Below are 17,565 nucleotides of genomic sequence, written 5' to 3'. Positions count from 1 at the left end.
CCTCTCCATCACTGCTACCATCTTCTCCCACACACACCTCTCCATCACTGCTACCATCTTCTCCCACACACACCTCTCCATCACTGCTACCATCTTCTCCCCCACACACCTCTCCATCTCTGCTACCATCTTCTCCCCCACACACATCTCCATCTCTGCTACCATCTTCTCCCACACACACCTCTCCATCACTGCTACCATCTTCTCCCACACACACCTCTCCATCACTGCTACCATCTCCTCATGCACCTTTCCATCACTGCTATGTCTCCTCTCTCTCACTCACTCACTCTCTCTCACACACACACAAACACCTCTCCATCACTGCTATTATCTCCCCACACACACCTCTCCATCACTGCTACCATCTTCTCCCCCACACACCTCTCCATCTCTGCTACCATCTTCTCCCACACACACCTCTCCATCACTGCTACCATCTTCTCCCACACACACCTCTCCATCACTGCTACCATCTCCTCATGCACCTTTCCATCACTGCTATGTCTCCTCTCTCTCACTCACTCTCTCTCACACACACACAAACACCTCTCCATCACTGCTATTATCTCCCCACACACACCTCTCCATCACTGCTACCATCTTCTCCCCCACACACCTCTCCATCTCTGCTACCATCTTCTCCCACACACACCTCTCCATCACTGCTACCATCTCCTCATGCACCTTTCCATCACTGCTATGTCTCCTCTCTCTCACTCACTCACTCTCTCTCACACACACACAAACACCTCTCCATCACTGCTATTATCTCCCCACACACACCTCTCCCTTCACACATGCACATACGTCTCCACATTGCCACTGCCATCTCCTCCCACACATGTCTCCGCATTGCCAGTGTCATCTTCTCCCACACACAAGAGAACAGCCCTTGCACTAAGGAGCCAACACAAGCGGGAGGGGAGTTGCAGGTTTCGGACTCCGTAGTCACGTGATGTGGGGATTGTGGCGTTTTCAGATAGCAATAAGCTACTTCCGGTTGTCACACGACAGAACGCGGTAGCGGCACAAGGAGCTTCGGGAAGATGCATTTACACGCATAAGTCTCAGCACAACCAATAGTGCTGTTAAATTAAGTAAACTTTTACTCCCTGGATATCCCCTTGAACCAGTGATGAGGCAGGAGGTGTGTCTTAGACTACGTCAGGCTAGGCATTGTTGATGACTGCAGTCACAGATCACAGCTCTAACTTAACTGAGCAAGATCTGAGGAAAATAATTGTTCCCTGGGACTGATATATTTTATTTTCAAGCTCCTGACTGGAGGGTCACTTTAAAGTGGATCTTTCAACTTAATATTCTGCCGTATGTAAGGCAAGATATTACAACTAAAGATCTGTACTGCTACCCTGTATTCATGAGGAGTTTGCAGGGGTGGCTAACAGGTCCTCACACCATGTAAGATGTTCTGGGTTAGAAGCCCTGGTTTGATCTTTGAGACTTGAAGTTATAAGATATAATATGATGGTTGATATTATGTACAGGTGAACATGTTAATGTATTCTGTATCACGTCTAGATGGGAAACAATCTGGTCGGCAGAACCCAGCCGTGCCCATTCTCCTCAGGCTCGCCAGTTCACCCCCTGTATAAAAGAAATCGATTTCCCGACCAATCTCTTACGCCTGGAAACCAATGGCTCTCTTTTGGACTACTACACCGAGTTTGATGCTGTGGAACTACATGGTGTAAAAGAGAAACCGATGCTTTCATTGAAAATAGCCACCATCGACATGAGTGACTTGGATGAAGATGAATATGATGATGAAGATGGCTGTGGGATTGACTGCCTTACCAATCAGTTCAATAGCTCCAGCCTCAGGGATTGGACAAGTAATGGCTATTTTGACAAGCTGCCTTATGAGGTAAGGTTACAGATGTCACGTGGTGGAGGCAAGTGATGCCCAAAAATCGTACAATGAAACAACTCCCTGAATGTTAAAATGAAGGTGATGGTTGAAAAGCATATTGTAGCACTCTTGAGAGGGATCACTTATGTACCTAGTAAATGGGTGGCAGTGGGAGGCACATTTGAAAGTATTCACCCCTGCTGCATCTACCGTCTGATCAAGTGCCTGGCACATGCTTATCTCAGGCTGTGCCAGGATAGACACTACTCTCTCTCTCAGGAAGTCATAGTAGGGTAGAATATCTCATCTGAAATCCAAATGCTTTAAACTATAATCTTCTCATTAGGGTACTTTCACACTAGCTTTTTCTTTTCCGGCATAGAGTTCCGTCCTAGGGGCTCAATACTGGAAAAGAACTGATCAGTTTTATCCCTATGCATTCTGAATGGAGAGCAATCCGTTCAGGATGCATCAGGATGTCTTCAGTTCAGTCTTTTTGACTGATCAGGACAGAGATAAAACTTCCGCATGCTGCGTTTTTTTCTCCGGCCCAAAAAACTGAACACTTGCTTGAATGCCGGATCCGGCATTTTTTCCCATAGGAATGTATTAGTGCCGGATCCGGCATTCAAAATACCACAATGCCAGATCCGTCCTTCCTGTCTGTGCATGCGCAGACCTTTAAAAATGTGAAAAATATAAATACCGGATCCGTTTTGCCGGATGACACCGGAAAAACAGATCCGATATTGCAATGCATTTTTCTGACTGATCAGTCTGAAAAATGCCTGATCAGTCAAAAATATGACATGCGTTTGCATACAGTTTGCCTTGCAACGGAACTGCCTGACGGAATCAACAACGCAAGTGTGAAAGTTCCCTTACTGTCAGGGGTAACTGAAAACCCCAAATACCTCCTCAACGTATGAGCAAATAACTGCATAGAATTGTGAATTGGAGTTCTGCTTTTTCTGGTGTTATAATAAATAAAGCATTTTCTGGTTTTCATATTAAAACTTGGTAACTTGAGTGTAGCACTAGTGTCTTAGTGTCTTAGTGTCTAGAAAGGAGCAGGTACGGTTACATGGTTAGAGTTGAAAAAAGACATAGGTCTATCAGCGATACGAGAGGATGGGAATTAAGGGAAGGGGAGTAAGAGGCCAGAATTCTAAACCTTTACATAAGCTTTAGGGTCCATTCACACGTCCGTATGTGTTTTGCGGATCCGCAAAACACGGACACAGGCAATGTGCGTTTCGCATTTTGCGGACCGCACATCGCCGACACTCTCGTAGAAAATGCCTTTTCCTGTCCGCAATTGCAAACAAGAATTAGACATGTTCTATTTTTTTGCAGAACGGAAGTGCGGATCTGCAAATGCGGATGTGGACAGTACATTCCGGCCCCATTGAAAATGAATGGGTCCGCACCTGTTCTGCAAAATTGCGGAACGGATGCGGACCCGTTTTGCGGACGTGTGAATGGACCCTAAATGTAATTTATTTCTAAGAATTCATCTAAGACCCTTTTGAAATGTGAATGTACCCTTCATTCTGCATTTCTGGCTTTCATTTTTGAGTAAATCCACTTTTTGTATTATGCAAATTAGGCAGTAAGGTGCCCAGAGGGGCATTTTGATCTTTCTAAGGTGCCCATCCCACCCTCCATTAGACCCCAAGCACTCCTCTCTGGGGCCAAAACTACACGCCCACACTAGCATTGTTGGCCTCCGCCTCCCCCCCTAATATCATTCAGGCGATGTAACTCCGCCCACAAATGCCTCCTACAATGCCCCACATATACTGCCCACAACGCCGTGAAATCTCACGCAGGCGCAGCACCTCATACTATACAAAAAAAGAGCAAGGATATATCACGATAAAAAGAGCGAAAAAGGGACAGGACATGAAGACTGAGCCTGGAGGGCTCTACAATGTGGAGAATCACATTTGGGGGTGAGGGTAACCGTGAACAGCAGATCACACAAAATTATGCAGGAACTATAGACCCAGGAGTAGTTGTGGATGCAATGTGCTATTCCCTAATTAATGACAACTAACATCCTCTCAGTCTAAATGTCTCACAAATGGATACTGTGGGGTATTGAAAGGACGGTGGAATAATAACATGAAGGTGACAATATGCAAAGTAACTAAAGCCACCCGTCCAACCCTGCACAGGGTACCATGTTACCTACCCATATTGCTGCTGTAAACTGGTGACACGAATCCCCAAACGCCTCTACCTCAACACGTGTTTCGCCACGTAGGTTTCGTCAGAAGGTACATACAAACTAAGACAGGACTGGGCATATAAAGACTAAAGAGGAGGGGTCAATTAACACTAACCACGATCATCTGTGTCAGGGGCGTTCCGGCGCGGTACCGCTCATGTTGCATGATTGCCTCCTTCAGCGCTTCCTGGTCACCTGATTTGCGACCTAGCTGGAGCACTTCCGGGTAGCAGCCACACAGCGCATGTGCCGCACACGTCATCCCCCGATCACGTGATCACTGACCGGTCACCTGGTCCTGACGTCATGACCACATGACAGTCTCCCAGGTCCTTCAACCAAAACTGCACTGTTCACAGGTCCTGAGCGCTCATATGCACTCATAGACCCTGTGCACTGCATACTAGCTGTCAATCGATCATGACGCCATAACCCTGCGACTGACCTACGTATTCCATACTAACTCTGACCTCAATTATGATGTCATTACATCATATGGACAGGGTCTATGAGTGCATATGAGCGCTCAGGACCTGTGAACAGTGCAGTTTTGGTTGAAGGACCTGGGAGACTGTCATGTGGTCATGACGTCAGGACCAGGTGACCGGTCAGTGATCACGTGATCGGGGGATGACGTGTGCGGCACATGCGCTGTGTGGCTGCTACCCGGAAGTGCTCCAGCTAGGTCGCAAATCAGGTGACCAGGAAGCGCTGAAGGAGGCAATCATGCAACATGAGCGGTACCGCGCCGGAAAGCCCCTGACACAGATGATCGTGGTTAGTGTTAATTGACCCCTCCTCTTTAGTCTTTATATGCCCAGTCATGTCTTAGTTTGTATGTACCTCCTGACGAAGCCTACGTGGCGAAACACGTGTTGAGGTAGAGGCGTTTGGGGATTCGTGTCACCAGTTTACAGCAGCAATATGGGTAGGTAACATGGTACCCTGTGCAGGGTTGGACGGGTGGCTTTAGTTACTTTGCATATTGTCACCTTCATGTTATTATTCCACCGTCCTTTCAATACCCCACAGTATCCATTTGTGAGACATTTAGACTGAGAGGATGTTAGTTGTCATTAATTAGGGAATAGCACATTGCATCCACAACTACTCCTGGGTCTATAGTTCCTGCATAATTTTGTGTGATCTGCTGTTCACGGTTACCCTCACCCCCAAATGTGATTCTCCACATTGTAGAGCCCTCCAGGCTCAGTCTTCATGTCCTGTCCCTTTTTCGCTCTTACCTGTAATGATGATGTCATTTGAATTGAATAAAATGAGATTTTTTATCGTGATATATCCTTGCTCTTTTTTTGTATAGTTTGTAGTAGGCTAAGGAGTTGAGTATTGCATTTGGGTTGTTGTAGATTATAGCAGCACCTCGGACTGCCTGCGCAATGCAGATCTTCCAAAGCGCAACAGCTTCAAATGTGTCACTGGACTTGGCGCATGCCCAGTGACACATTTGAAGCTGTTGCCCTTTGGAATATCTGCATTGTGCAGGCAGTCCGCAGTACTGCGCCTGCCCAAGATTTTCACAGCGTTGTAGGTGGCATATGTGGGGCTTTGTAGTAGGCATTTGTGGGCGGCGTTATATTGCCTGAATGATATAGCGGGGGAGGGGGGGCGGCGGCCAACAGTGCTGGTGTGGGCATGTAGTTTCGGCCCTGGAGAGGAGTGCTTGGGCTCTGATGGAGGGCGGGCTGGCATTGGAGGGGGACGTTACTGGGCACCTTAGAAAGATAATAACGCCCCTCTGGGCACCTTGCTGCCTAATTTGCATAATACAAAAAGTGGATTTACTCAAAAATGAAGGCCAGAAATGCAGAATAAAGGGTACATCAAGAAATAAGGTATTTTGTTCTACATGGCAATAGTTGTACTTTCATATTGGTAACTCATGTGACAGATTTCCTTTAATCATGTACCCCCTTAGATTTCTCTTCTCAAGATTAAATAAATTCAATTCTTTTAGTATTAACTTATAACGAAGACCCTCCATGCCCCTTATCAGTTTAGGCTACTTTCACACTAGCGTTCGGAGCGGGTCCGCTCCTATAATGCAGACGTTTGGATCCGTACAGAACGGACCCGTCTGCATTATAACTTAGAAAAATTTCTAAGTGTGAAAGTTGTCTGAGCGGATCCGTTCAGACTTTACATTGAAAGTCAATGGGGGACGGATCCGCTTGAAGATTGAGCCATATAGTGCCATCTTCAAACGGATCCGTCCCCATTGACTTCCATTATAAGTCTGGACGGATCCGCTCGCCTCTGCACGGCCAGGCGGACACCCGAACGCTGCAAGCAGCGTTCAGGTGTCCGCTCACTGAGCGGAGGCTGAGCGCTGGCAGACTGATGCATTCTCAGCGGATCCGCGTCCACTCAGAATGCATTAGGGCCGGGCGGCTGCGTTCGGGGCCGCTTGTGAGCCCCTTCAAACGGAGCTCACGAGCGGACACCTGAACGCAGGTGTGAAAGTAGACTTAGTCGCTCTACTCTGTACTTTTTCCAGCTGCAGTGTGTCCTTTCTATGGACTGGTGCCCAGAACTGAACTGCATATTGCAGTTGAGGCCGCACCAACGCTTTGTAAAGTGGTAATATTACATCCCTGCCCCGCGAGTCCATGCCTCGTTTAATGCATGACAATATCCTGGTGGCCTTAGAAGCAGCTGATTGACATTGTATGCTGTAATTTACTCTATGATCTACAAGGACACCTAAATCCTTCTGTACAAGTGACTCTTGTAGTTTTGCTCCCTCTAGGACATACGATGCATGTAGATTATTAGTACCCAGATGCATAACTTTACATTTATCCTGATATGTGCATTGTGATATGTGGCTAGCTGGTTGACTCTCTGGCAAATGGCGGGGTAATTGGCAGTCTGCAACAGAATGCCACAAGTAAGTACTTAGGATACCTTGTCCAAATCTGGCTTAGTCGTTTAATGCATTCTAGAAGAAAAGATGCTGTAACAAGACAGTACTCACATATATGCCAAACTGTCGTCTTTTACAAAGCTAAAGTCGTTCTATGTCGCCTGCATAGGTTTGAGTACCACCTTTTGAGACCCTCACCTATCAGTAGAGCAGCTGCCGCATTCTCCACACCCTTTGAAGTTGTGTGGTAGTTGCAGTTGTCTTATGGGAACTCTACGGGAGTTCTAGAAAGCTTAGCAAACAAGTGGGTGTCCCAGAGGTGGACTGGCCATATACCCTACAGGGAAATTTCCCGGTGGGGCAATGCCCAGGCGGCTGCCAGAGCCTTGCTTCACAGCTGCTGACCAGGTATATGATGCTCTCAGCATTAATGCTAGCAGCTTCAGGCACTTATGCACCTTGTCAGCCGTCGCAGGTGCCCTCCTGTATCACCGTCCTTAGTATATTTATAGGGCAGTATTGTATGATATTTGGTTCTGTGCTGCACTACAGTATTCCTATCCCGGCCTACTTCTGTTGTCCTTGCCTACTTATGGCTTGTGTTGCCCCTGCCTACTTGAGTTGCCCCACCTTCTGTCAATTTAGGGTCGCCTACAACTTGGGACCACTTGTAGTTATTTTATTTTTTTCCAGGGCCACTTTAAGTTTCCAGTCCACCTGGGACCTACATCTATCAGGCGTAATCTGTTGTTATGCCATAAATGCTTAAAATGGGGCTACCTCTTTGATTGAATTTTTTATTATTATTTTTGGCTATAGTAGGGGTCAGCACCCATCAGCACTCCAGGTGCTGTGAAACTGCAACTCCCAGCATGCACACTTTCTTGGCTATTCTTGTAAATGCCATGGATGTGAATGGAGCTTTTTGGAGGTTGTAGTTTCAGAACAGCTGGAGTGCTGGAGGTTGCTGATCCCTGGTCTATAGTGACCAATCATCTTGTAGATGCCATTTGGAAAATATAAGTGGTCACCATACCATACTGGTTCCTGTGCATAACTTCTCCCCCTTTTATATAAATCTCCCCCAGTGTATTTATCTTAAGTAGAGTCTGTCAGCAGTTTTGACCTTGCAAAACTGATGACAGCACTAGGTTGGGGCTGGGGCAAGGTGGGTAATCATACCTTTCATTGCAGATTTTATTATAAGAAGGTACTGATAATCTAAACTTTCATCTGTGGGCTGCTGCTCTCACAAGTGCTTGGTGGTGGTCGGGTCCCTTATCGTGAAGTGCCCTCTGCGGTGGCATGGTCAAAACTGCTGTCAGAGCCTCATTAAAAGAAAGTAGATCATATTGGTAGAAGACATCATCTGTGTTTTTCAAATCAGTTTACTCACACATTAGCAGGGTCTAATACATGTACCTGACCAGCAAACTGTAGCCTTAAAGGGAGTCTGTCACCTAATTTTCCCCAATATAACTAAGAGCACTGCCCCATAGAAGATTGCATACACATCCCAAGCATACCTGTGTGCACTATGTGTCTGTATTCCATGTCCAGTAAAAGTACCTTTATTCTGCTGGAAAACAGCTCCCAAGTGCCCGGCAGTAAAAACAGCTTTCACTCCTGACTCGATTTCTAACGGCTATATCTTCTGATATAGTGGATATAATGCAGTGGATAACATGACCTGACTCGATTTCTAACGGCTATATCTTCTGATATAGTGGATATAATGCTGTGGATAACATGACCTGACTCTATTTCTAACGGCTATATCTTCTGATATAGTGGATATAATGCTGTGGATAACATGACCTGACTCTATTTCTAACGGCTATATCTTCTGATATAGTGGATATAATGCTGTGGATAACATGACCTGACAAGGTCATGTTTCTAGCTGGTACCAATCCTAATATATGAGCAGCTAAAGCAGCCCTCCCCCTTCAGTCTGGTTTGCTTTGGGCACTTGGAGCAGCAGAGCCGGGCACTTGGGAGATGTTTTCCAGCAGAATAAAAGTGCTTTTCCTGGACATGGAATACAGACACATAGTACATACAGGTATGCTTGAGATGTGTATGCAATCTTCTGTGGGGCAGTGCTCTTAGTTATATTGGTGAAAAACAGGTGACAGACTCCCTTTAAGCCTTTCAAAAATCAGAGATGTTTATTTGATATTATCATTTGGAAGGAAAATGTTGCAAGTAAGGCTACTTTCACGTCATGGATCTGCAAAAACGGATCCGTCACAATAATACAACCAAATGCATCCGTCATGAACGGATCCGTTTGTATTATCTGTATATAGTCATGAACTCCATTGAAAGTCAATGGAGGACGGATCCGTTTTCTGTTGTATTAGATTGTGTCATAGAAAACTGATCCGTCCCCATTGACTTACATTGTGTGCCAGGATGGATCCGTTTGGCTCAGTTTCGTCAGACGGACAGCATTACACTGCAGGCAGCGTTTTGGTGTTCGCCTCCAGAGCGAAATGGAGACTGATCGGAGTCAAACTGATACATTCTGAGCGGATCCTTTTCCATTCAGAATGCATTAGGGCAAAACTGATCCATTTTGGACTGCTTGTGAGAGCCCTGAACGGATCTCACAAACGGAAAGCCAAAACGCGAGTGTGAAAGTAGCCTAACGTGTTGCTTCGAAAAACCATCTGGTCCTTTTTAGACATGTTTCTGACTGGCAAAAAAGTAATGTGGCTGCCAGTCTATCCTGGAACGTGGCCACAAATGGCGCTAGAATGTAAATATCATTAACTAATGCAGCGTTTCAATGGTGTTTCTGCCAAAGAAGACCCAAGCTGTCCAGCCGTATCTACTGAAGGAACTGTTTAAGTGGAGCTCCAAGCGTTGTAGAATCGTTCACTAAGTAGATGCTGGTCTGATAGTCTGTAGAAGAGGGCTACTGTATATTTGTCTAAATGATCCCATGTATGTGCCCTGTGCAATGTTTGTACTTTTAGGCCTCTTTCAGACGGGTGTCCTGGATTTTCTCCGGTTGCGTCATGGGTGCATTGCGGGAAACCCGCGCGAGTGCGCACGCAATTTATCAGTTTTGACTGCGATTGCGTTGTTCAGTTTTTATCGCCCGGGTCCAATGGGATTGAGGGGTTAAAAAATAAAAAAAATTCTTCTTTCAGGACCTGCAAAAGAACCTTTGATGTCAGTGCAGGTCCTGCTGAATAAAGGTAGAAGATCCTTCTATCTTTATTCAGCGCGACCTGCGCTGACGTCGCCGCGCTCACCACGATGATTACGTCATCTAAGGTCCTTTTTACAGGTCCTGAAAGAAGAAGAAGAAAGAAGACTATGCCGGCTGCGTGATCAAGTGGATGGGGTGAGTTAATTTTTTTTCATATTTTAACCCCTCAATCGACATTTTACTAAGCATTCTGTATTAAGATAAGCATTCTGTATTAACAATGCTATTATTTTCATATAAAACCATGTTATAACGGGAAAATAATAAAATCTACAGAACACCTAACCCAAACCCGAACTTCAGTGAAGAAGTCCTTGTTCGGGTCTGGGTACCACATTCAGTTTTTTATCACGTGGTTGCAAAACGCATTGCACCAGCGCGATAAAAACTGAACAACGTAACGCAATCGAATTCAAAACTGACTGAAATTGCGTGCGCACTCTTGCGGGTTTTCTGCAATGCACACGCGACGCATCCGGAGAAAATCCAGGACGCCCGCGTGAAAGAGGCCTTGCAGTTCATTTCACCATTTGTTTCTTCTTGTAGCTCATCCAGCTGATCATTAGCCACTTAGCTCTTCCAGACTTGTGTCGGCTGGCACAGACTTGCAAGCTCCTGTATCAGCATTGCGGTGATCCTCTCCAGTACACCTACTTGAGTTTACAGCCTTACTGGGCCACTCTGACTGATGCTTCTCTAGAGTACCTTTTGCCTCGATGCACACTAGTCCAGTGGCTGAATCTGTCCTGGACTGGAAACAGAGGCTTCATCACTACCTCAGGATTTAGCAGGTAACTCAAATTTCCATCTTATGTTGTTACACATAGGCAGTGCTATAAAGCTGGCCATATACAGTACAGACCAAAAGTTTGGACACACCTTCTCATTCAAAGAGTTTTCTTTATTTTCATGACTATGAAAATTGTAGATTCACACTGAATGCATCAAAACTATGAATTAACACATGCGGAATTATATACATAACAAAGTGTGAAGCAACTGAAAATATGTCATATTCTAGGTTCTTCAAAGTAGCCACCTTTTGCTTTGATTACTGCTTTGCACACTCTTGGCATTCTCTTGATGAGCTTCAAGAGGTAGTCCCCTGAAATGGTTTTCACTTCACAGGTGTGCCCTGTCAGGTTTAATAAGTGGGATTTCTTGCCTTATAAATGGGGTTGGGACCATCAGTGGCGTTGAGGAGAAGTCAGGTGGATACACAGCTGATAGTCCTACTGAATAGATTGTAGAATTTGTATTATGGCAAGAAAAAAGCAGCTAAGTAAAGAAAAACGAGTGGCCATCATTACTTTAAGAAATTAAGGTCAGTTAGTCAGCCGAAAAATTGGGAAAACTTTGAAAGTAAGGGCTATTTGACCATGAAGGAGAGTGATGGGGTGCTGCGCCAGATGACCTGGCCTCCACAGTCACCGGACCTGAACCCAATCGAGATGGTTTGGGGTGAGCGGAGTTAAGGCAAAAGGGCCAACAAGTGCTAAGCATCTCTGGGAACTCCTTCAAGACTGTTGGAAGACCATTTCAGGGGACTACCTCTTGAAGCTCATCAAGAGAATGCCAAGAGTGTGCAAAGCAGTAATCAAAGCAAAAGGTAGCTACTTTGAAGAACCTAGAATATGACATATTTTCAGTTGTTTCACACTTGTTTGTTATGTATATAATTCCACATGTGTTAATTCATAGTTTTGATGCCTTCATAGTCATGAAAATAAAGAAAACTCTTTGAATGAGAAGGTGTGTCCAAACTTTTGGTCTGTACTGTACATTGCATGAATATCAGAAGGACCAGCTGACCATTTAACGTGTATGGGGGTGTCCTGCACCTTATCTACACCATGTCACTAAACCCCTAGAAACTGCAGAAGGAAAGGGGGTTTACACACTCAGAGGAGCAGCCGATTATCAGGAAGGTAGCATTGCTTCCCGACAACTGCCTGCTCATCAGTGGAGGTGAAGATCGGCGTTCACATCCATAGTATGAGAAAGAGACATTGCTTGTTCTCATACAGCTGCATTGTTTCTGGGGTCCTCAAAAGAGAATGCCCTGCAGAGGAACCTAGATGAAATCCTTTATTACAAACTGTATGACAAAATACAATTGATTAAAGATGTTGTCTCATCACAAACATCAGATAGTTGCACGTCCTACCTCTAGGACCTTCTACTTGTCTGGAGAACAGGGCCCCATCTCGTGCCGCTGGGAATGGAGAGTTGACAGTGCATGGACAGCTCTCTCCATTAACGTCTACGGGTCTTTTAAAAATAACCGAGCAAGTCCAGTTCGTTCTCGAGGAGGGGGTCCTAAAAGTGAGGCGCACAGCCATTCAACATTTGTGACATATTCTGTGGATATGCCATAAAAGTCCTGATGGGACAACCCCTTTAGCATACAATTGTGATCTACCTGCAGTCACTGAAAGGGTAGGTTCACACAGAGGATTTTGTCTGTGATAAAATCCACCACGTGTCCCATGGCAGAAACTGCTGCGGGTTCTGCTGAGGTTTTTCATGCGGATCCGCTCTAGGTTTAGATCCATTTAATGGAGACTGCAGCGTGGTCTCCTATTGAAAACAGTGCGCGGTTGTTTCATCACAGATTTAGCCTGATTTTCGTCACGGAGTCCGCTCTGAAACCCACACTCGATATCCTACGTCTGAACATACCCTCAGTGTTTAAAAAGGCAGCTACTGCATGAATTACGCATCAGACAAACTTAACACACATTCAGTTCCAGAATGCAGTTTCCTCACTGACAGTAAGTAAGGCTAGGTGACTGTATGTGAGAAGAAAGCTTTCCGGCACTGTGCTACTTTTCAGTAGAAACTTCCTCTTTATTAATGTAACATAAATCCATGTACAGACAGATCCTTACAACATGCTGTAGTTGACGCGTTTCGGACCAGTGTCCTTAGTCGTAACTCAGATTAATGCTGGAATGAGAGAATTTAAAGATCCCCCAAATGCTCGACTCCTACAGGAAGTGGGGGGTGGGGAGGTAAGAACAAAATCATCCCTCCAACATCAAGCCACCTGTTCCAAAATCACATGTGGGGTTAATACTGGTGTGTATGCAGTAAGGTAACACAATAAGACATATGTTAACATTGGTTATCAAACCGCAATCATAACCCCCAGGTTCATTGCAAAATAAGAACAACATAACAAACAAAAGAGAAACCACACCCAAAACCCACACAGTGTGAATAGCGACATAAAATAAATTTACAAAATACAAGTGGGTTTAATACTGGTGTGTATGCAGGTTCGTTGCAAAATAAAAGCAACATAAAAAAAAAAAATTCACAAACAAACCCACATGATGTGAATAAAGACATAGAATAAATGTACTAAATACATGAGCTAAAATCATATAAAATCTGGAGTCAATCTGCAAAAATACAATGGCGTTAAATCTGGCTATAAATCTTGGCTGTCCACAGATTACAATTGAACCAGTTACTGATAGAAATACAGAAGTTCCTTCCTTTTGGTTCAAACCTGTGGGCATCCAAGTATTGAGTCTGAAGATCCAGTAAGCTTCCCTTATTAAGATCGCTTTTTTATGGTCACCTAGGGGGAGAAAAAAAAAAATCTCTCTCAATAGCAAAAGCACGGAATGAGTTAACTCTGCGTTCATGTGTGTGAATGAAATGTCTAGCAGCATTGGATATATTCAATGCAGAAAGGGTTTGAAATATAATTCAAATACTCCAAAATCCTGTTCTTAAATTTACGCAATGTACTTCCAACATGCATCAAGTCGCAAGTAGTGCATTGAATGACATAAATTACACCTGCACTATTGCAGTTGATGCAGGTTTTTATTGGAAAGGTCAATGAGTGGTCAGCATTTTGGAAGGTTTTCGTTACACACACAAAACTGCGGGTTTTGCACGGATGGCTGCCACATCTATATTTAATCCAAGTATCCCGTGCCACTTTTGTGGACAGATACATAGAGGGGGGGAAATGGAGCTAGCAAAAGTGGGAGCTCTCCTGGAGACCATTCTACAACCGTTTTTTTAAGTTTTATCTAAAATCTCATCATATAATATAGGCAAGCGATTCCTAATAATACCCTGTATTCGTGTAAATTGCCGATGTTACTATACCTTATCAGAATGCTATACCCTCGTCACTTCCGGTGACCGGCCTCACCGGAAGTGACGAGAATCAGCTGGAGGAGGGAGTGTGTGGTGCTGCGCAAGCACAGATCCACAGGTAGGTCAAAATGATAGCACCGCCGTGGGTGAAGCGCCTACTTAATGCGCATGCGCGAAACCGGCCGGGACACACTGCGCCTGCGCCCGGAGCCACAGCTGGGTAGGAGAGGGTGCGCACGCGCGGCTATATACTCCCGTCGGCAACACACATCAGGATTTCACCGCGCGTGCGCACTCAGGGGTAGGTGGATTTGTCAGTGCAAAATGTTCCATCAGATCTCCCTACCCCTTAGTGCACACGCGCGGTGTAATCCTGATGTGTGTGGCCGACGGGAGTATATAGCAGCGAGTACGCACCCTCTCCTACCCAGCCGTGGCTCCGAGCGCAGGCGCAGTGTGTCCCGGACGGTTTCGCGCATGCGCATTAAGTGGGCGCTTCTCCTGCAGCGGTGCTATCACTTTGACTTACCACTGGATCTGCACTTGCGCAGCGCCGCACACCCCCTCCTCCAGCTGATTCTCGTCACTTCCGGTGCGGCCGCGTCACTGGAAGTGACAAGGGTATAGCATTCTGATAAGATATAGTACTCTGACAGAACACCAGCTGTACATCAATACTAAAGTAGGTAGATTCTCTCCCCTCCTGTTAGTATCCACACTGTTATTCTGTTTAATGTGCTGACCTTCATTATTATTTTTATTTGTATTTATTAATGAAGTGTCCCTATCTGTTTTTGATCTCAGTTTAAACAGTAACTCAAACCTAGATTTACTTGATGCTATATTGATAGCTCTCTGTAACATCCACCGCTGATAACCTCTTTTACTCAGACGGGAACTAACGATCTGACTTTCCTTTTGGAAAGCAGGTTCAGTGCTGCAGTTCCTGCGTGCACGCACAAATTCCCCAACAGGGATCCCTTTAATAGTATGAATGGGGTGGGGACTATTTGCACGCAAAATGGTATTGCCTGCGGTTTCTTTACGATAAATTTCCGTTAGTATTGATTGGGAAGGCTGAGATCCAAAAAACATATATCATGCGTATTAACCGCACAAGTAAAATGCAGATTGTACGCATTGTTGTTTAAATCCTGTTTAAAGTTCGGTATGGCAGACACATCTCCGCTCCAAATAAAGAGCAGATCATCTAGGTATCTGCCATACCAAACAATGTGCTGTAAAAATGGATTATCCAGACTGTAAATATACCGCTCCTCCCAATACGCCATAGTGAGGTTTGCCAAGGAGGACGAAAATGTTGCCCCTATGGACACACCTCTGATCTGCAAATAAAATTTAGTGTCAAAAGAGAAATAGTTATGTGTTAGTAGGAAAAAAGTAACCTCCAACACATAATCTATGAAACCTGAGGAATATTGGCTGTGTTTATGAAGATGAAATTCCAAGGCCAATAACGCTATATTATGGGGGATGGAGGGATGTAGAGAGATGACATCCGTGGTCATCCATGTGTAACCAGGTTTCCATACTGTATCGTACATGGATTTCAACACGTAGACTGTATGACAAAATACAATTGGTTAGCATACAATTACGATATCCTTTTAAATAACTGAAAGTGTATGATAAACAAGAACTTAACAAAAGTGTACATAAGTTGTCAAACATAAAATAACATCTATCCAGGTGCCAAAATGCAGTTGCTCAGTATGTCATTACAAAGTCCCTATGGTCACTAACTGAAGAGGTGAATGGGTGGCACATGTCCCAATGTTTCCACATGAGTAATTCATGATCAATTAAATTTCAGTACACAATCAAATATGTGCAAGTATAGAGTCACTGAACCTGGTCCAGCGGAAGGGGTACCTGGTGCTATGATTCATCTGCCTTAGACTCCTTATATATCACTTGAGGAAGACCCATTCTTCCCTATTTCCTATTTGAAGGGTTGTGGAGGTGGGAAATGCCTTAAAGAGAACCTCTGGTTCAAGACCAAAAATGATCAGAACAAACTCCTTTTCAACTGCAGATCTTCTGATTACACGTCTCCTCTTCTGTCATCCAAGATGGCCACAATGCCTCTTGGGCTACCAGATGCACACTGTGCATTTGGTAATCCAGGATGCTTCCTACTTGTTCAGCCCTTGGATTAGCCAGCACTGCTCATGTTCTGAGCAACCTGAGGGCAACAAGAAGCGTCTTGGGCACGGTGTGCATCAGGTAGCCTGACAAGCAATGCAGCCATCTTGGATGGCAGAAGAGAAGCCTAGGAATCGGAGGATCTACAGCTGAAAAATAAAAAAAGGGCAGCAGGTGAGTGTATTGTTCATTCCCCAGTTAATGTGAATTTATACTTATACCAGCAGGGGTGGACTGGCCATTTATACCCTACAGGGAATTTTCCCGGTGTTCATAGGGCCACCCAAGCCCTCCTCACTGTCGCTGGCCAGGTACATACTACTGGGGAAACCTATAGGGGTCATTATTAGAGGAATTGTTCTCTATAATGTTGCTTATTTGTTTTACCTTTATTACTCTTGTCTGTCGTTCTGGGCTGTGGTCACATGACTATGTCCATGCAGCTCTTTCTAATTTCCTTTTGATGTTGTGTCCATTGGCGTGACAAAGCAGCAACAAAGATAGTGATAGGGGGGGGTCTATGTAAGTAGCTGGGTGGGACGGGCTATTCACTAGCTGGGCATTGTTAGGGGTGGTGCTGGAGAAAGGAGAAGTGCATCATGGGTTTGGTTATAGGAACAGGAAGTGTGACATACAGGATAAAAACCCTGCAGAATCCCAACCGAAAAAGCATGGGGGAAATGTACATGGTAGTCCTGGAAACCCCCCTTATTTAGTAGACCCCCCCCCCTCCTATGATCTGCAGGCCATCTTTTATTATTGAGTCCTCAATTTTGTTCTTCAGCGAAGTCCAAAGTATACAGTAGCTATATTCTTCTTTGCATATGTGTAATTACAACAAGTGGCTAATTGGTCACAAAAGAACTTGTTAACCATTTCAGCTTCTGTGAGAAATATCATTCTTCTGCTTTAATTAAACCCTCTGGGCTGCATGAAACAAGGCTAGTTCCATTTTTAATAGTTCAGCGCAGACACCAAATTTGCTTGAATAACTGTTTAGCGTCCAGCATCATTCCAAGCATGTATCCCTGGCAGAGCTCCTGGATGCAGCCAGAGGCAATGAC

General features: G+C 44.9%; 1 protein-coding gene and 1 long non-coding RNA gene across 3 annotated transcripts in view; one reads left to right on the top strand and one right to left on the bottom strand.

Moving 5' to 3' along the window:
• The window catches only part of FBXL4 (F-box and leucine rich repeat protein 4), a 73,836-nt gene that overhangs the window by 14,458 nt on the left and 41,813 nt on the right, over window positions 1-17,565 (top strand). For both annotated transcript variants that reach the window (XM_040428792.1, XM_040428791.1), the window contains exons 3-4: window positions 1,543-1,888; window positions 10,760-11,004. In XM_040428792.1, coding sequence (XP_040284726.1) covers window positions 1,543-1,888; window positions 10,760-11,004 — 591 coding nt within the window. The remainder of the gene's footprint in view (window positions 1-1,542; window positions 1,889-10,759; window positions 11,005-17,565) is intronic.
• Window positions 7,651-9,312, bottom strand: LOC120998212. The gene is made up of 2 exons (XR_005778317.1): window positions 8,873-9,312; window positions 7,651-8,808 (listed from the first exon to the last, which is right to left on the bottom strand). It is a non-coding gene; the product is annotated as an uncharacterized LOC120998212 (long non-coding RNA).

Source organism: Bufo bufo, chromosome 4 (assembly GCF_905171765.1).
Source record: "Bufo bufo chromosome 4, aBufBuf1.1, whole genome shotgun sequence".
Lineage (NCBI taxonomy): Eukaryota > Metazoa > Chordata > Amphibia > Anura > Bufonidae > Bufo > Bufo bufo.
This window is presented reverse-complemented; position numbering and strand designations above follow the sequence as displayed.